General features: G+C 47.5%; 2 protein-coding genes across 5 annotated transcripts in view; one reads left to right on the top strand and one right to left on the bottom strand.

The window, feature by feature from the left end:
* Positions 1-516: 516 nt before the first annotated feature.
* On the top strand, positions 517-16,995 carry ILF3 (interleukin enhancer binding factor 3, 90kDa). 4 transcript variants are annotated; one of them, XM_010572574.1, is made up of 20 exons: positions 517-536; positions 3,566-3,661; positions 3,745-3,971; positions 4,289-4,469; positions 4,755-4,902; positions 6,253-6,344; positions 6,738-6,833; positions 7,135-7,246; positions 7,722-7,819; positions 8,207-8,318; positions 8,437-8,547; positions 8,851-9,050; positions 9,459-9,629; positions 9,905-10,042; positions 10,356-10,532; positions 10,914-11,064; positions 11,247-11,300; positions 14,806-15,171; positions 16,041-16,163; positions 16,377-16,995. In XM_010572574.1, exons 2-20 carry the CDS (start codon positions 3,659-3,661, stop codon positions 16,508-16,510), a joined length of 2,694 nt encoding a protein of 897 aa, XP_010570876.1. In that variant the 5' UTR covers positions 517-536; positions 3,566-3,658; the 3' UTR covers positions 16,511-16,995. The 4 variants fall into 4 exon arrangements, with proteins under 4 accessions (XP_010570876.1, XP_010570875.1, XP_010570873.1 ...); XM_010572573.1 differs by having other exon boundaries at positions 16,041-16,172; XM_010572571.1 differs by having other exon boundaries at positions 8,437-8,565; positions 16,041-16,172.
* Positions 16,996-18,761: 1,766 nt separating this feature from the next.
* LOC104834909 (beta-1,3-galactosyltransferase 2-like) overlaps positions 18,762-19,661 on the bottom strand; it is a 1,068-nt gene continuing 168 nt past the window's right edge. Inside the window, exon 2 of the mRNA XM_010572578.1 lies at positions 18,762-19,646. Coding sequence (XP_010570880.1) covers positions 18,762-19,646 — 885 coding nt within the window. The remainder of the gene's footprint in view (positions 19,647-19,661) is intronic.

Below are 19,661 nucleotides of genomic sequence, written 5' to 3'. Positions count from 1 at the left end.
CCGGGCGGTGCTGCCCGTGTGGGAGCGGGGAGGAGGGAAAGGTCGGTCCTGGGGGGGGGAAGGACACGACCCTTCCTGCCCACACTCCCCCCGCCCCCCGGGGCCTGCAGGCTTCTCCCTGCTGTCTCGGGGGGGGGGGGGGGGGGGGCACAGGTGAGGTGGAAACATCCCCTTTGGTGTGATTTAAATCCCTACCTCCTCCCCTCAGGGACAGGACCGCGCTCTCCTCTCCTAAACTTCACTCTCCAGGGTTTTTATCCGGGTTCTCCCATCGCTTCCTTGCAATTCCCCTTGTTCTCATCGATCCCATTACTTGTAGCTGGACGGTTCAGAAAAAAAAATTTTTAAAAATCCACTTTGCATGAGCCAACAGCTTTTGTTTGCCGTCACCTCGGTCAGCCAGGTAGCCTTGTGATGGGGAATAGATGCTGTCGGTGTCCTTAGACCTGGAAGAGCTTTGCCTGCCAGGGCAGCCATCCCCACGCAAACAAAAGCCAGGCATTAAGGCTTTGCGTCCCTTCAGTCATCCTCTTCAGGTACGATAGGCTAAAAATGACTAATTCTTTCTTAAAACGTAGAAGGTTTCTAAAACAAAATGCTCTTCTTCATGTGCGTTAAGCTTTCCCCTGATCGAGGGCCGAGTTTTCAACCTTTTGCATTCTCGTTTTCTCATCCGCCCCCACCCCAACAAATGTTTTGGAGAGTCTGCTCCTGCTGTCGGAAGACTCGAATTGAGTGGAAAGTTTGTTGGTGAAATCAAGCTGGTAGTGGAAATGGTAGGAGGGGGAGAGTAGAGCAGGTGAGGCTTAAAACAAGGGTGGAATTTAAAAGTTTCTCCTTTTTCTCAAATTTTAGTGATGATTGGCCTCAAGAGCAATGTCAGGAATTGGGTGTTATTGAGCACGTTTGTATTTTTAACTTGTTCTGTGATTCTTTTCCCCAAGAGGCATGAATCCTGTGATGCTGCAGCATCAGCTCCTGGGTTCTCACTTGAAAGGAACTTCAGTGATTTCAAGAGCGCTAACGTCCGTCTTTAGAAATCGCAGGAAACGGGACGCTCGTTTCTGAGGCTGTTGTAGTATTTTCTGACTGTAGAAACAGCTGCCTCACTAGGTTGTATTTCAACTTATTTCTTACCTTGCTTGGAGGAAATTAAGGGAGCTTTAAGAAAAATAACTGCGTACAGAGTGTACGAGTTCTTCGGGGTACAGTCCAACGCAGGAGCGGATTGGGAGGCTGGCACCCGCAAACATGAGAAGATGTCTTGTGGGTTCTTGCAGGTAGCTTGGGAATAATTCTCCCCGCTCAGCAGGCACTAACATCTGGGTTTAATTACAGTTAGATCCGGATTTCTAACACTACCAAAGTCGTCCTGTGCATAAATATTTGCAGGATTGGAATCAGAGGTATTTCTGTGCTGTGGAATAGTCTGTATGGCGACAGCGGCTCGAGGAAATGAGCTTTCCCAATTTTATCCTAGAAAATTCTTCAGGTTGTGAGCCCCAGCTCTGCTTGTAAAACAAGTAGCGCAGCAGGGTCCCGATTTCTGCCCAGGCCCTTCATGTTACTTTATAGAGTTGTAATGGCATTACTCTAGTAAAGCACTAAGTATTTGGGCAGTTAGTTACTTGTTTTATTATTATTTCAGTATCCTGGACACTTTATACTATTCCAGTATCTTTGACACTTCATACTTAAGATCAGTCGGGCTTACTTGCAGTTTGTGTCATCTGTAAAGCGTAAAAAGTAAAGCGTTGGGTTTGCGAGCTGTACGTAGCAATGACCGGCGAGGCTGGGAAGGGGCTGATTCGAGGCAGGTTCCAGTGGAAAAAAGCAAAAACAAGCTTCAGTCTGGTTTCATTTTGAGTGAAACTCATTCAAAACGGAAGGACTTCCAGAGAAGCAGGATTTGGTTGTGAGCTCTGGAATCATTGAGGCGTGATTGACGAGTTTTCTCCAGCAGTGTTTCCGAAAGCGTTAGTTACCAAGCAGTTTTGATGTGTACTTGGTTGTACAATGAAGTGAAACAACCGGTGGATGCAGATGACGATGACCTTCATCTCCAGCATCTTCAGGTGCTGAGGCTCTTCCTTTGCCTCACTTGTGCTAAGGCTTTTAAATGGCACTTCACAATTCTTGGAGTTACCATGAAACACTGGGTGTTTGCAGGACTGGGATTGCCCCTGTGTGGTTTCAGTTAGAGGTAAATCGAGAGTTTTATTAACGATGTTTGGTCAAATTAATGACTGTGAATCAAGCAACTGCTGATTCTTATGCTAGTTGCACGGGAAACGACGATACTGATGCCAAAGAGTCGATCCTGGTGGGTGCAGAGTGGCATTTTGAAGTTCTTGCCAAAAGCCTGCTTGCATCTGAAGGCAATCTTGGGAAGCTGTCTTCTCCCACAAAGCATAAGCCAGTCCTGCAGGACGCAAATGTTTCTCTGCTCGAAGGCCCCTTGGCTAAAACTGAGCAACAAAGTGCTTGAATTTTAACAAAAGAAGTTCACAGCCTCGGCTGGGGCTTAGGCTATCAGGGTGGGTTAGTTCCCTTCGAAAACGGCTTCTCGTTTGGAACTAAGCTGTTGCAATTTCAGCTTAGTCTGTTGAATTTTAGGAGCTGAGGGCACTTGCTTCAAAAGCAGGTATGCTGGTGTAGGTTTATAACTATTTCTGCCCAATAAAGTAAGTGAAGAGACTCGATGGAGCCACCTAACTTGTCTCATATTGATGCTAAGTAAAAGCAGGCTTGTTTACTTTGGGGCCGTAAAATGAATTTGGGGTAAAAAGTGGTACGTAGCAAAGAGATCTTTACAAATAGTTGCTTCTGAGTAGCATGAATGAAAGCTATCGCCTCGCTTGGCAACCGGGCAATGGCAGCGTGGTTCTTTACTTCGTGGAATTATATTAGCGTGTGGACTGTTAATTTTCCCAGCAGGCTGCTCCAGCATGTATCGGGGAACGCTTTACCTTCAGTGTGCTTTGTTTTAGAAATATGAGCAGGAGCTTTTGGAAAAATCCAATTTCAATGGGAAAGCCTCTTGGGAATAAGGAGCCAAAATAATATGCTTACGGCTGCGGACGAGCAGTAGGAGGGAAGATCAAGCAGTTGGGTGCAGCTCAGGCTGCTGGGGTGTCTCTGCTTCTGCGGGACGTTGTATGAGGGAATGGTTCAAAGTGTTTGCCGTGTGCAGCGTGCTTGGCCGTTGCTCCACGGCTGAGCTGGTGGATGGTAAATGAGCGTATGGTGCTCGTTAAACTGCTGGGCAGGTAAAACTGAGCAGTTAATGCAAACCCTCTTTGAGGGCAGCCTCTGCAAGTTGGGGTGACAGCAGTGTGACAACATTGGCTGTAACTGTTATCGTGGGCACTGTTCGTGTCTTAAGAATATAAGTCATCAGGAGCGGAAAACGGGGCTTTCACTAACAAGTTTGCATACTTCTCATTTCTGTTATTGCTTCCAATTATCAATTCCAGTTATTTCTGTTCCTACGCACAGTCAGCAAGCAGGCTGCGGGGATGGACCAGCCTGCCAGCGTTGCTAACTGGTTTTCTGTTGCTTTCAGATTACGGAAAAGTGTGGTACTGGTACAGTCTTTTTGGTGGAAGAATCTAAATAAGCACATTTTGAAGGCTTGGACGGACATTCAAAAGCAAAAATGGTAAGGATCGGGAGGTTTCAGGCTCACGAGATGAATATCCGCGTTTCAGCTCTCTCTAAAACTGTTCTAAAATCCCTTTTCAGCGACCAATGCGTATTTTTGTGAACGACGACCGCCATGTGATGGCCAAACATTCGGCCGTTTACCCGACGCAAGAGGAGCTGGAGGCAGTTCAGAATATGGTGTCCCACACGGAGCGAGCGCTCAAAGCTGTCTCCGACTGGATTGATGAGCAAGAAAAAGTCAGTGGGGAGCAGCCAGAAACAGAGTCCATGGAGACAGCAGCTGAAGAGGAAAACAAGGAAGGAGGGTAAGGAACATCATCGAACACGTGTTTCTAAGGGGCACTGTCGGAAGTAGTAGCACCTTCTTACTTAGATTAGTAAAAATCCGCTTGCTGGAGGTGGAAGAGTTGTTCTCCCTGGCTGTGGAATTAAGAGGAGTTAACTAACCCTGGGCTGAAGTGACTGTTCCTGTGCAGGTGTAGTAAATCCTTCAGCGGGGGTCGTGCAGCGTGTTTAATCTTTGTAGCTCTATCCCTTAGCTTGGGTTGAGCGTTCGTGCTTACCTGGCTGCAGTTAACTTGTAGTTTTGAAGCCGTCGTGACTGTAGCCTGTGTATTTGCAGGGATCAGAAGGCCACAGAGCAGTTGACTAGGACCCTGCGTGGAGTGATGCGTGTAGGGCTGGTAGCAAAAGGCCTGTTACTGAAGGGGGACTTGGATCTTGAGCTAGTTCTTTTGTGCAAAGATAAACCCACCACAGATCTCCTGGAGAAAGTAGCTGACAATCTCGGAGTACAGCTTGCTGTGAGTAAAACCTTTCAATGTTTGTGCATGCTTGTGACAGAACAACCGAAATAGGTTTTAAATGGTTAAAAAGGTACCGATGACGTTTGTTTTGATACCCTTTTTCTGTCTTGGAAAAGTAATTTTCATAGGCATGTAGTGTTATTCTGGAATTGCCTTGATAAATGAACTTCATTTTATTAGCTGAAGTTTTGTTTATAGACCTTGGCTTTTGCTGGAAAAGAATGTTGCAAATCACTCAGAAATGAATTAAGACTTCCGCTAAGCGGTGAAATTATATTGCAGGCTATTACCGAAGACAAATACGAAATAATCCAGTCAGTTGGTGATGCTGCAATTGTAATTAAGAACACAAAAGAGCCGCCGTTGACACTGACCATCCACTTGACGTCGCCCGTAGTCAGAGAAGAAATGGAAAAACAGTTAGCTGGAGGTATGGAAGACTGAAAACAGCCGACAGTCAGTTGGAAACCCGTACATTTCCGTTGCTAATTCACTGTTAAAGCGTGCTCTTCAGTTTCAGCCGAAGCGGCAACGATTATTTTTGTGCAAATTCAAAATTCCGTATGACAACACCAACCTCATGAGATCATGGTCACGGTTTATTCAGACTGAGCTTCTGAAACTGAGTAGCACCTTTCAGATGGGATTTTGCTCCTTTTTTTTTTTTTTAATCCTTTTTCTTTTATTTTTTTTTCTTGGGCCTTTAGTTCACTAATATGTCATCTTGTTGTATTAATCTTGTTTTGTACCTAGCCACGTAAGTGGCCTGCACAGTGACATAAAAATATAAACCAGATACATTAAAAAAGATTCTTGAAGGCTTCTTGTTAAATGACTTGCATGTACATGAAATTGGATGTTCCACGCAGTTTGTGTTGCAGCAAGAATGATAGCTGCTCTGGGTCTCCTCGATTGGCTGTTTCATCAGCTAAAGTTCAGAATTCCAGAAAGTGATGCAGAGTTTTGGATAAAGTTAGCTTCTCCATTTGCTCTCAAATTCCCTTTGGAATAAGAATTCACAGACTGGTTTTTTTGCGCTTGAATTGCTTCACTACGATGGGTTCTGTATCGTAGGCATCGCGCTGTCGAATTGGTGGATGTCAAACGCTCGCTCTGTGCACTAGCCTTATCTAAAACCCTGGTCTTGAGAAACTTTGTGCTTTTTCAAACCATATCTTCAATTTTGCTGCAGCACAGACTGGAAGATATCTTTGTGCTCTATTGACTGTCTATGGTTTTGATATCTGACCTCGTCTACCAAGCCTTCTAGTTTGTCAATTTTAGGGACGCTGGACCTTTGACCAACAGGACGCTCTCTGTCACGGGTTGGGGCCAGGGCAGTCAAGCCTTATGGGCGGAGGGGGTTCCCTTGATCCTTGCAAAGCTTTTCCCCCCACTTCTCCACTAAAGCTAAACACAGAGTGGGGGTTTATTTTAAATTTCCCTTTGTTACCTATTACCGGCCTCATATGCTACCACTTCATTCAAGTTGCAAAGGATTTCTGTCCTCTCCCATCGAGTTTCACGCCCCATCTCCTCCTCACAGAATAGATTTCAGTTCGTCCCTGTTAATTGAACTTCCCCCCCTCTCTGCAGTTTTAATTTCTAAGCAAGGCCGCTAGGCGAGCGCACTGCAGACCCATCCTTCCAGGTACAGGATCTAGATCAGGATCTTTTGGGAGCCTCAGCTGCCCGTTAGGAAGCTGCCTCATCCCCTCTCCGCCTGACAGAACCCCCTTGGTCAAACTGTGCCTTGTCTTCTTATTCCATCCACGAATAGAAACGCTATCAGTCAACGACTCCCCGGACGTTCTGGACAGGCAGAAATGCCTTGCTGCCTTGGCGTCACTGCGACACGCCAAGTGGTTCCAGGTTTGCATTTTGTTCTTATATTTGTCTTTAAGTAGAAAATTTGTAAACTATTAAGGGGCTAACTTTTTTTTTTTTTTTATTTAAAATATTTTAACGTCGGATGATAGTTAGACGTGCTGGACTTAGCGTCTGTCAACGGTACAGTTGCTAAAGAAGCACTTAAGCGAATTAAACGTTTGGAAGGAACCTTTTTTAAAGAGTAGTTGCATAGCTGCTGCTTTGTGTTAAGAGTAATGTTGCCTTTGTACACTCCAGTTATTGTTATAAGTTATAAAATGGTAACGCGAAATACTGTTTACCCTTGACAAAGTAGCAACGCAAAAATGAATGTCTGCAAATGAGCAGTTTTGGTGTTTTTATTGAATGTATGTCTGCTTTTGATTCTTATTCTAGGCCAGGGCTAACGGGCTGAAGTCGTGCGTCATAGTGATACGAGTGTTGCGAGATCTGTGTACTCGGGTTCCTACTTGGGCACCACTGAGAGGATGGGTAATTTTTCCTTTTTTTGTTTCATTTTTTTGGGGGGTTTGGTACCACTGCTCTAAGCTGGTGTTCAGCTCTCTTCAGTCTGCGCACATTCCGTTTCATACGTTAGAGGTTTATGTAGTATCTTTTAAGGGCAGAAACCTTGTTCGTACATTTCAAACATCTACAGTGTAAATCGTTTTATCACTTAACGATTTCTACAGTGTAAATGGTTAATCATTTGTGGATTTGAAGCAGCTTCTGGCTGTAACAGCAGCGCAAGCGCCTGCCTTTGCTCCTCTCACTTTTCCAAACTGTCTTTCAGCCTCTAGAGCTGCTGTGTGAGAAATCTATTGGAACTGCTAACAGACCCATGGGCGCTGGCGAGGCTCTGAGGAGAGTTCTTGAATGCCTTGCCTCGGGAATCGTTATGCCAGGTTAGGTGGTTCTCTGCATTTACATTTCAAAGCGAAGCTGAAATGAAACGCGGTTGAAGCTTCGAGGCGCGGTTACCTTGCCTTAGCGTTTGAGAAGTCCCTTGTTATATGTGCGGGCAGCCTAGATTCGGAGCTCAGAAAGCCCCCAGCGTACACGGGTACTACAGTACCTTGCTGTTACTTAGGGCACATGTGTTCAAAGCTACGGACCCATGACGTTAAACCCCCGTAGAGAGAGGTACCAGTTTCTGCAAGCGTAAAATTGGTTCCCTGAGTGGTCGTGACCAGCTTCACTGGTAATTGTACATGTAAAATGGTCCAGACGAGTTTCAGAATGTTGGACATTGGATGGATCGTGTCAGTCCGTGTTCTTCTTCGAGATGAGTGTTGATTGATGCCAAGGGAATACTTAGTTTAGTTTCTTTAGAAACACCAGGATAATTCTCTGCATATCTTCCTTGTTTCCTGCCTTCAGATGGTTCTGGTATTTATGATCCTTGTGAAAAAGAAGCCACTGATGCTATTGGGCATCTAGACAGACAACAAAGGGAAGATATCACACAGAGTGCTCAGGTATAGTTTTGACTACAGATGTTACGAAAACTTAATCAGTTCAACTGACTCTGAACTTCCATATTGGTTAATGGTAGTATAGTAACCTCACGGAGGTCGGTGTTAACTTTTTTAATATCTAGTCAAGTAAAAGAAATACAAATGGGTCCCACAGCAATAAGGAATTTGTAGCTTGGCCAACCAGAAGCAAAGTATCAGGTTTTAAATAGTGACTTGCTACCATGACCCGTATTTTGGGTTGAACTTCAAAAATTCAGAGAGTCCTATTTAAACTGATGAGGATTTCTGTGTAGGGGTGGGTAGAATGTTCCTGTCTGAAACTGTGCAGGGAACAGAGATTGGTGGAGCCGCTTGCGCGTCCCAGTAACACATGTTTAATCTTTCTAGCATGCTCTGAGACTTGCTGCTTTTGGCCAGCTTCACAAAGTCTTGGGGATGGATCCCCTACCTTCCAAAATGCCCAAGAAACCAAAGAACGAAAACCCTGTTGACTATACTGGTAGGTACTTGGAGGCGGGCTGGGGGGGCGAACCCCACAAACCATGTTTCCAAGGCTTTTTGCTGCTCTTGTTGCTGGAAACTGGAATACTTAGGGGTTTTTGTTGTGATTGTTACAGTCCAGATTCCTCCCAGTACAACGTACGCTGTCACCCCAATGAAGCGTCCAATGGAGGAGGACGGAGAGGAGAAATCTCCCAGCAAAAAGAAAAAGAAGATTCAGAAAAAAGGTATTGAGTTAACAAGAGGTAGGTAAAAATGGCTACCTGAGAGCTGTTCTCAGGCTGAGGCGGGGGGGCAGGTTGCGGAATAACTCTTGCAAGTGTTTGGTCTTGGGTGACGCTTTGAATAGGGGCTACAGGGCATGTGAATTTAAAAAAAACAAAACCTTAACACTGTAAGATTTTTACTTGGTATAACTTAAACTCTTACAAGGAGGAAAACACAGATCAGAGCTTGTCTGAAATCAGTTATGCTTCTTTGAAAAAGGTGACAAACATCCCCAAACTTCTGGGTTTTTTTTCTCTATTCAGAGGAAAAACTCGAACCTCCCCAGGCCATGAATGCACTGATGAAACTAAACCAGCTAAAACCCGGGCTCCAGTACAAACTTGTCTCTCAGACCGGTCCTGTTCACGCTCCTATCTTTACAATGTCTGTGGAAATTGATGGCAGCACGTTTGAGGCATCAGGACCTTCCAAAAAGACAGCCAAATTGCACGTGGCAGTGAAGGTAAGAGCTGTGTACGTTAATTCCTGCCAGAGGGCTCTTGCTAGGAGGCAGTTTGATTGCTGACCTCTCAAAGTTGAAAAGGGCAACCAGATTGATGGTGATGACAGTTGTGACAACAACCCTGTATGAAAAATGTCATAAACCCTTCAGGACAGACAGGGGAGAAAGTTAAACACCAAGACAGTGTAGTCTGTTATGCATGAGGTCTCAGGGCAGAGGACTCTGTACCTCCTAGGCCTTGAAGTGCCTGCGGGATTTGGGGAATGCCTAGCCCTTGAACAGAATTAATAAAAAGATTCTTGAGCAGCCTTCTCAAGTATTTACCCCAAAATGGGTAGGGCACATGAGAGCCAGTGGTTCTTTGAGGTAAGTGCTGTTCAGTAATCTCTCCAACTCTCCTTACCCTAGGTGTTGCAAGATATGGGTTTACCCACAGGAGTGGAGGGCAAAGAATCTGGGAAAGGAGACGAATCAGCAGAGGAAACAGAGCAGAAACCGGTCGTTGTTGCTCCTCCTCCTGTAGTAGAAACTGTCTCGACGCCCACTGCTGCGTCTCCTCCTTCAGATCAAACCCCAGAGGTGAGCGCAGTGGAAGAAGGGGAAATGGGTGGCTCTCATTCTTTGGGATGATGTTGTAGGACGTCATCGGAAGTGCCTTTTAGCAACAGGTTGCTATAATGGCGCACTGTACAGTTCAGTTACTGTCACGATACAATTTACGAGGTAAAAACATCAGGCAAGCTTATTCCAAGCTTATCTTCTTCAAGATGTTTTCCAAACTACGTGTTTTGGAAGCACCTTCAAGCCCATTAGGTTTTTTTCTTGGAGTTTCATTGCTGCTTATCTGCTTCCAGAATGTGAAACAACAGGGACCAATTCTGACGAAGCATGGCAAGAATCCTGTGATGGAGCTCAATGAGAAAAGGCGCGGGCTGAAATACGAACTGATTTCAGAAACGGGCGGCAGTCATGACAAGCGCTTTGTCATGGAGGTGAGGTGACTTCTGGTCCCCGCTTTGTGCCTTCATCCCAACTCGCATATCTGTAATTTTAGTTACTTCGTGAGAATTTAAAATCATAAAATCACAGAATGGTTTGGGTTGGAAGGGACCTTTTAAAGATCATCTAGTGAGCAGGGATGTTTTCAGTAGGTCAGGTTGCTCAAAACCTCATCCAACCTGACCTTAAGCACTTCCAACTTCTGGAATTGTTTGCAGGCACCAGAAAAAACGGTTACTTTTACCAAGTGGCAGCTTCTGTTCCTGCCCTTTCCACTTACATGCAATGATTTAATCCCTTTTAAAGGTGGAGGTTGACGGGCAGAAATTCCAAGGAGCTGGTTCAAATAAGAAGGTGGCAAAAGCCTACGCCGCTCTGGCTGCACTAGAGAAGTTGTTCCCAGATGCTCCTGTTGCCATTGAGCAAAACAAGAAGAAGAGGCCCCCCGTGCCAGCTAGGGGAGGACCCAAGTTTGCTGTAAAAGTAAGTAGATGTCACAATTCAATGACTTTGTGGCGTCACTAATGGTCCTGTAGTACAGTTGTCTCCTGCTCTATGATTTTAATCCCTTTTTGGGAGGGGAAGTAATTTAAGGTGTGGAGGGAAACCAGGATCTGCTAACGGCCATTGGGCTTGAAAGCAGAAATACTGTCCAGTTTTACGGAAGGCAGCCTCTGTTTTCTGGACATGACTTTTATTTGGTACCCGCCCCCGTTGCTTTTGGCTTAGCCCTTCTTCTTTTTAAGGCAGGCGGGTACCTGATGTGTTCTAGAGCTCCTGACATCCTCTTGAAAGGTTTGTTTTCACCTTGGAGGCAAGGCTCAGGAGCCAGAGCTGGGTAACACGTCTCTCTTCCCTCAGCAGCACAACCCAGGTTTCGGAATGGGAGGCCCCATGCACAACGAAGTGCCCCCTCCGCCCAACATGCGCGGTCGTGGAAGAGGCGGCAACATCCGAGGCCGCGGAAGAGGCAGGGGCGGATTCGGTGGCAATCACGGCGGATACATGAATGCAGGTGAGATGCTGCCTGCACCTCGTCCTGACTCTTTCCACCCTAAATGTACCACAAACTACCCAAACCCCAACAGGCAAATTAATCCCCGCTAGCGTTTTGTGGCGTCTTGTAGCGCGACGGGAAGTTCGAGGCCTTCGTATGCTTCGATTTCCTTTTTATTTAAACGTTTTCTTCTAATCTAGGTGCTGGATATGGAAGCTATGGTTATGGAGGCAATTCTGCGACAGCAGGCTATAGTAAGTGTTCTTCATCTTAAATTTGGAAACGCATCGATCTGCTGGGGGTGTGAAACTCAGACTGGGTCGCACCGTGCGGTGATGCGCTTGTGCAGAAGCCCTCTTGTAAGGGGTTCTCTTTTTTTTTTGAATGAGAAGTAATGAAAGATGGCTCGTGTACTCGTTAAAAAGTTAAAACGCGAATCCAGGTGACTTCACGTTTCCTCTAAAACTGTGAATATTTTAAATTTCTCTGCTTTAAGCCACGTGAAGCTATCGGCCACACTTTTGAATGTGATTTTCCTGAAAATACACAGCGATTGGTCTTGAGAAGAAGCCTTCATTGGGGGGTGACAGGAGCAGAGAAATCTAAAACATGACTTTCAAATGTGGCGCATTTTGCCATCTTCAAAAGAATTCTAATTTTTTTTCTCTGCTCTGTCTCCCCCTTTTGTAGGTGACTTTTTCACAGACTGCTACGGCTATCATGATTTTGGGTCTTCCTAGATCATCTAAAAGTATTGCACAAAAAACAGCTTTTTACTCCAATTTTCTCGAACTCCAAAACCCAAAGTGTTCGTGCTGTGTCCCTGTGCTTCACTGGGTTTCTCAACAGTGGCTTTTCACCGCAGCTTGTCTGAAACTCTCTTAGCCTGCAGAACTTAAGACAGTGGCAGTTTTTATTGTGATTTGCCTTTGAACTTGGTTGTATCGATGTACACAACAGGGGGAACCAATTATCTGAGAATGTTTTTGTGCACTTGGCACAAATTTCCAAGCCAGCTCCGTTCAGCGTAAAGGCAAAAAGCCCATCTTTGCTTTTTATGGAAAGCATTACTTTATTTTTAAGAAACTGAAGTGTTTTAATCTACCTTTGTCTTAATTTACAGCAGGTTTTGTACAAAATTTGAGCCTTTTAATAAATCCCAGCAATTGGGTACATGCCTCTCGATATTGGGAAGACTTTTCAACATCTCTGAATATAGTACAGCCCAGCTTTTTAAGCATGCGAAATGTTGACTTGTACGTGGAATTGTGTGTGCTAAAGTTTAATCCTACATCCTTTGTAACATGCTGGTGGATTAACGCTGAGGGATGTGACTTGTTGTGGCTGGTAGCTAGTGTACTTTCAAAGGTATTGTAATTGTGCTTCCGATCCTGATACAATAAATATCCAGGCATTAGGGGTTAGTGTAACCATGTTAGTAACTTCTGAAAATGCATGGATTTGTTCGTTAACGTGAAAATGGGCTTTCTTGAGCCAAGCATAAAGGGCCTAAAGCACTTAACGGCAAAGCTCTGCCGGCTCGGCAGCCATGCTGGAAAACGCTCGTTGCCCTACAAGTACCTAATTGCCTGGAGAATTAAATTTCACTGGAATCAGGAATTGCCGGAAATGTCGCAATTGGCCAGTCGAGACCCGAGTCTCTGATTTCCAAGTGTTTGGTCCTTTATTCTTGCTACGGTATTTGTTTTTAAAACTGTAATTTTGTTTGTCACTGTTTTTAGCTGCAAAGCCTGCACCGTTGCATTCGTTTAACTTGTGAGGCTCAACAACATTTGAGTTAACTCAGTAATTAAACTAGCTAAACAAAAACAAAGCAAACGAAAAAAACCTCTGACCTACAAAGCACCAGGTTTAAAAAACAACAAAAAAAAAAAAGTCCAAGGTGTTTAGCAGATACTTACAATAATAATGATGCATGCCCTATCTTGTTTAGAGAGCTATTGTTTGAGATATTGACTTTTTATACAAGGGAGTAGATCCTGTCCTGAATGAGGTGGAAAACTGCCGGTTTCTAGGCGACTACCTGTTAGAGTAACTGCTTGTGTGCTGGATAGTTTTATTCCTTAGCTTTGATTTGGGGAAAGTCAAAAATAACCCGATGTCAAACAGCATGAGAACTTCATAGTTAAATATGAAGTGTTGGTATAAAATGGAATTTCCAGAAATATTGACTTGGGAGAGATCAGCTTCCAGCATCTGCAGCTTGAATTTACATGCTGCCAGTCATAACCCCGTGCTGGAACCAAAGACGGGGATTTTAATACAAGTGACGGAGCAAGGTGTCTCTCATTCAGCAGAAGATATTTTGCTACAGCCTTGGCGTTCTTGGCTGGAGATAAATTTTTTTACGGAACCTCGTTTCTGCAGAACTAAATCGTGATCTACAGAAGAGGAAAAAACCTCTTGCGTAGAAAGTCTTAACTGTAGTGCAGGAGGTGTAGACAAGAATCAACTGAATGATCAAAAAATGGAAAGCTAGGTGCCTTGAAGAGCTGCAGCTCTTCACAATACAAACACAACCAGAATTTAGGAACTGACCTGGGATTCAGCTTCCCTGTGAGTCGTCCTGGTAGTTTTACACAGAATTGCAGAAGCAAAGGGCACGAGATTTTTCTCTTTTGTCTCTCTCTCTCTCTTTTTTTTTTTTTTACTGAATTCTCCCCCGCCTCCTCCATTTCAGAGGAGGCACTAGCAAATCTTTCCTTCTTTTAGAGGTGTAGCTCCATTCCTCGAGTGTACACGCCATTACAGACACTGGTGCAGGTTTTTAGTTAGATTCTAGTGGCTTTTATTCCTTGAAAATAAGTTTAGTTTCGAATAACACGACAAGTCTGACTGTAGAGTAAGTCTTCTCACACTAAGCCCCACGCAAAGAACACCCCAAAGTTCAACTCGCAGAAATTGGGCAGGAAAAGAATCGCTCAAAGAGCTTGACTGTAGTACTCTTGGTAAATAAAATTAAACCCAGACTAACTCTTGACTATGTACCGTGCTCTCGCATCCAGGCTCTCTGGAGTGTTTTGATCCGTTAGAGGTTTTCGGTAACCTTGGATCCTGGAGGTAGTACCTGAACTTTGAGGTAAATAGGATGAGCTGTGCACGCACGTCTTAATTTCCGTTGGATTCTTGCTGCTCACTCACCGTGTAAATCTAGACGGATGGCTCGCTGTGTTAGAGCGATCTGCATGGATGTTGACATAATTCCTCATTACAGGAACGAGATTCTTCCTCGTTACCATGTCTCTCTGCTGCGGAGACCGAGCATCAGCTGCCGTCGATGGCTGACTTGTCTCAAATGTAGTTTGAGCACCAGATTTTAAATCTTTGTAGAGCATTGAAGTAATAACTGTTAGTTATTGTAACATGCATTAAAGAAACTGTCGTAGCCCTGAGCTTAGTCCTAAACATTGGGGTCGTACTGAAATTAAAGCTGTGGGAGAACTGGCTGGGCGTCGTTCACTGAGATTGCAGGGTGACTGGACAATGGTACGATGTCGATGTATTTCACAATTCCCTGTCTACTTAAATGAACAAGATGTTTCACCTCTCGGCCTCGTGTGGAGTTTCTTAAACCTTTCACCAGCGTAAGAGCTAAACTGCTCCTAAACCCTTGCCTTCACAAGGGTAAAAATCTCACTGCGTTATGAGCCTTAACCTGTTAAATTGTGCCTTGTGGTGCCTGCCTCCCCGCTCCAAAATGCGGCCACTGTTGGGGCTGACCCTTTTCTCTCTGTTTAGGCCAGTTCTACAGCAACGGCGGCCACTCCAACTCAGGGAGCGGCGGCGGAGGCGGCGGCGGCGGCTCCTCTGGCTATGGCTCCTACTACCAAGGTGGCGATAACTACAATTCGCCGGTTCCTCCAAAACACGGCGGAAAGAAACAGCAGCACGGAGGACAGCAAAAACCGTCCTACGGTTCGGGGTATCAGTCCCACCAGGGCCAGCAGCAGCAGTCCTACAACCAAAACCAGTACAGTAACTATGGCCCGCCACAGGGCAAACAGAAAGGCTACAACCATGGCCAAGGCAACTATTCCTCCTACTCCAATTCCTACAACTCGCCTGGTGGCGGAGGCTCCGATTACAACTACGAGAGCAAATTTAGTGAGTGCTGGCTTAGCTTATCTGGGGAGTAAAATGCAAACTGTTGATAATAAGGAAATATGCGCTCCGTAGGCGTGTGGTCCTACACGAAGGAGTAACTTTGAGGCGGGCTGGTAGCACTGGGACAAGGGGGAAGGGTTTTCGGCTAAAAGAGGGGCGATTCGGCCCAGCTCTAGGGAGGAAATTCTTCCCGCCGAGGGGGGTGAGGCCCTGGCAGAGGCTGCCCAGGGAGGGGGTCGATGCCCCGTCCGTCCCTGGGACCCTTCGGGGCAGGGCTGGCCGGGGCTCTGAGCACCCTGGTCTCAGTGAAGACGGCCCCGCTTGTGGCAGGGGGGGTTGGACGGGCTGAGCTCCAAGCGTCCCTTCCCACCCAAGCCATTTCATACTTCTGTGCACTTGGAGGGCTTAAAGCGCTCTGGTTGAGTTGATTTAATTAGTTGACATTGACAACCAACCAGGAAACCTGCTGCGGTCTGGTCTGCTCCTCCCTGAGGAGATGCTCTTGCCTTTCAGAGGATGAAGGTGGAATTGCCTGCTCTGCTCTTGAGTTACTGTTTGATGATCGAGTCTTTACTTTCTGTGTCGGGCAGTTGAGTGCTTGGGATCCGCACGTTCCTCAGTGTGGATCGCCTGTGCTCGTGCAAGCTGTGGGGAAATCCCACAGCTGCCCCTCGCAGCCAGACCTCTCCGTGAAGCCTTTAGCAGCCCAAGGAGATGGGTTCGCTCATCGAACCCCTGGTAGTCGCCTCGCCTCCAATAATCATCCCTTTTGCTGCTAACAGCAGACAAAACCCTCTCTCTGGGTGCGATGAAGGCAGAGCTGCTGCTGCCGGGGAGGCCGGCCGTGCTCACCGCGTTTTCCTTTCCAGGTTACGGTGGCAACAGCGGCCGCGGAGGCGGAGGAAATAACTATTCGGGAGGTGCCTCCTACAACACCGGCTCACACGGTGGCTATGGGGGAGGATCTGGGGGCGGAGGGTCCTCGTACCAAGGTAAGCAAGGTCAGTATACGACACTTCCCTATATATTTTTCCATGCGAGGGCAGCGTCTTCCCATCCACGTGTGCTTTTGCCTGGCAGCGGCTCCCGGATGGGAGGAAAAGCTCCGATTCCGTGTTGAAACAGCTTTTTGTTGTTGTTTCACGCCGCGATGGTAACCGAGCGCTTCTCTCTCCCCTTCTCCACCCCCCCCTCCCCCTCCGCAGGTGGATATTCCTCTCAGTCCAACTACAACTCCCCCGGTTCAGGCCAAAATTACAGCGGCCCCCCTAGCTCCTACCAAGCGTCCCAAGGCGGCTACGGCAGAAACGACCACAGCATGAATTACCAGTACAGATAAAGCTGCCCCTTCCTCCATGGGCGTGGAGCTTTGTTCCCTCCCGCGCTCACCCACCCTTTGAATATTCAGTTTTATCGCATCACGGTAAACATGTAAACCCCTCCCTTGCCCCCCGCCCCCGTTTCCATGTTGCAGTGCTCTTTGTGATACCGGTCACTAATGGTTGAGTACCTGTAATTCCATACTTAGCTGTATTTTGGGCATCTCTGTATTTAATGGTTTGTTAGTTGCCATTACAACTTTGTCTAAATAGGAATTTTGGGGGGTTTTGGGTTTTTTTTTTTTTTGAGTTAATACAATTTCAGTATCCTTTTTCTATTTAAAAATTGATGTGGAAGTGTGAACACAGTATGGCTTTAAATAGATAAGGGATATGTCATCTGTTAATGCTTTTGTGAAGTGAGTTAAACAAGCTTTCTGTATTTTAATGCTTTAGTGTTTCAGTTTTATAAGTGAAGATTTTATTTTAAAAACCAGTGGGAAAGAGTGGGTTTTGTATGCCTGAATCCCTCAGGCAGTACATCTGGAGTAAGCTGAATGTAGACAAATAAACACAAAACTCTTGATGTCTTGGTCTCCTAGCGTGTCGTTTCACGGTGTGCGCCACTGCGGCAGCCTCCTGCCTCTCTTAAAAAAAAAAATAATTCAGAATATTCTCTACTTTCTGCAATTTGAATGACCTTAAACTCTCGGTTTTGAGACTAAACTGCCCCAGGGGCTTTGGCCAGGAGGAGATTATGGACTTCCGAGAGCACGGCAGCCTGAGCCCACCGGAGGAGCAAGCAGGGCTGGCTCGAGCCTTGGGTAAGACCAAATTATTGCCTTTGCCGGTGATTAAACCACTGCGCCGGAGACAACGGTGGCAGTGGCTCCCCGGACCCACTGCGTGAGGGGGCCGCCTCCATTCCTGTGCCACAGTGGGTGTCGGGAAGAGGTGCCGAATTCTTGACACAGGGTGGGGCGTTTGAGGAGACACCCTTGAACGCAGTGAGAAGGTTCATGGTGTGACGGTTCACAGCAAGGGCCAGTGGGGACTTCCTGGCGTAGATAATCCTCATGGCTCTTGGGCAATTTCCCAGCCCGGCCAGATCCTGCCTGTAACTACAGCACTCCTCAAAACCATAAGAAAATTAAACAGGGATAGTGGCTTCAGTTTACTCACCTTTCTGGGAAAGGTGGAGTGGCGTTTGCAAGGCTGGGAACACGCAGGTGTTGTCCCAAGGGAACTGAGGGTGCGGAGCAGCTCCTGCTCCCAAATATTCCGGCACCTCTCTGGTGCAGCCAGCTGCCAGATCGCATCTCTTAAACCAAAGCTGTGGGGCAGCAGGGGTTTGAGCTACAAAACTGCCCCTTTTCCAACAAAAATAATACCGGAGCTGCCGCTTTAGCTCCTTTAAGCAGTGCTGGAAACAGCTGGAGCCTTATCAGTTATTGCCCTGGTGCCGTTTGGCCATGTGCGTTTTGCATGTGTGTAAATGCGCCTCCTCCGGGCGCGGCGCAGTTAGTTGAATAAACTTTGCACCTTGCACCGGTGTTTCTCGTTCTCTGGGGGCTGGTGGCAGAGCTGGACCCAAACTCCGTGCGGTAACACCCCAACCGGCGCTTGTTCTGCCACCGCTGGTGAGGCCGCGATGAGTCAACAGCCCAAGCAAAGCCGGGCTTGAGCCGGTGTTTTGGGATGGTGACGCTTCCCTCCCCGGCACACCGGGACGAGAGGGGATGGTGGGGGGTTCGTGCCAGTGGGCAGCCCAGGTGCGGTGTTGGCACCAGGAGAAACAAGACAATTGGCGAGTTGCTCCGGCTGGCTTCAGCCTTTTATTATAAATATCAGCTATAACTTAATGCAGGCACAGCTTTACTGCCGGTGGGGTCCTGGACCACCACGACCAGCTGGCTCAGAACAACAACAAAAAAATCAATAATACTACTAATAACATTAAAAAGATCTAATGAAGTGAAGTGGCTGGTCCAGCGAGCAAAGCTCTCAGCTCCAGCAGTGCAAACCAGCTGGTGACTCAAAATGGGGGGGTGGAAACCGTCCCCGGTAGGGGTGGGGGGTCCCCGAGAGACCCGAGGTTTGGAGACGGCCCCAAGCGGCTGCTTGAGAGCCGGAGACTGGCCGGAAAGTCACCGGAGGGGATGAAGCTGGCGAGTCTCGGCGCAGCAGTGGGGGCAGCGGTACCCGCCACTGGGACTGTGGGATGGCTCCAGTGCCCGGCAGCCCCGGCACAGCTCGGCCCTCCAGCCGCGGCTAGCGGTGGCACGTTGTCTTCGGCTCCTGGAAGCCAGGCCAGAGCTTCAGCAGCTGCTGGGGCTCGTAGTGATGGACCATCACCAACCGGGAGAACCGGCACTTCTCGTACTTGATCCAGTACATGTTGAAGACGCCCCAAGGGCTGTCGGTGACACTGATGCCCAGCGCGTGCAGGCAGATGCCCATGAAGACATCCTCCATGTTGATGACAGACAAAGTTTGGGCGACACCGTAGATTTTGCTTGCCAAATCCCCGGAGAGGACGTAGCCGGGTCCGCCGCAGTAGGGCGGGTAGGTGTTGTTGGGGTAGACCTCGTGGGGCACGTACCACTTGTAGCCCTTGTTGCGCAGCGGCCCCGTGTTGCGGTAGATGTAACCGGTCATGAAGTTCTTCTTGGGGGGAATGAGGAATTGCCGTACCAGGTAACCCAGGTTGAGGAAGACGTCGCGGTCGGCCTTCACCACGTAGCTGGCGTTGGGGCAGTGCTTGCTCACCCACTCCATGCCCATCAGCGTCTTCAACGTCAGGTTGTTGTAGGTGTCCAAGAAGTCTTGCTGGAGGATGTCGTGGTGGAGAAGGCTCTCCTCCTCCAGCACCGGCCGCAGCTCCTGCCGGAACACCGGGTGAACGCCGAGGAGGAAGAGACGGAGGATGGAGACCCCCGGCACCGAGCTTTCGTTGCCCCAGGTTTGCCGGATGGCGCTCCTGCCGGCCGTGTCCCCCGGCTCCGTCACCACCAGCAGCACCAGGAAGGGTGTCTGGTCCTGGCACTTGTGGGGCTCATTGAGGAGGAAGCGGTACGGGTAAGGGTAGGGGGGCTGCAGCCGGTGCTGGGTGGGGGGGGGCTTGACCATGGCGTTGCCGCGCCTGCCCGCCACTCCCTGGCGCCAGTGGAA

This window comes from Haliaeetus leucocephalus, unplaced genomic scaffold (assembly GCF_000737465.1).
Source record: "Haliaeetus leucocephalus isolate CR32 unplaced genomic scaffold, Haliaeetus_leucocephalus-4.0 Scaffold348, whole genome shotgun sequence".
NCBI lineage: Eukaryota > Metazoa > Chordata > Aves > Accipitriformes > Accipitridae > Haliaeetus > Haliaeetus leucocephalus.
The sequence above is the reverse complement of the archived record's forward strand: the minus strand, read 5'-3'. Positions and strand labels throughout refer to the sequence as shown.

Excerpts from the sequence above, each read along its gene's own strand:
- ILF3 (XM_010572571.1), top strand. Across the intron at positions 6,345-6,737 it reads GACACGCCAAGTGGTTCCAG|GCCAGGGCTAACGGGCTGAA; the intron begins GTTTGCATTTTG and ends TTCTTATTCTAG. Across the intron at positions 8,319-8,436 it reads AAACCCTGTTGACTATACTG|TCCAGATTCCTCCCAGTACA; the intron begins GTAGGTACTTGG and ends TGATTGTTACAG.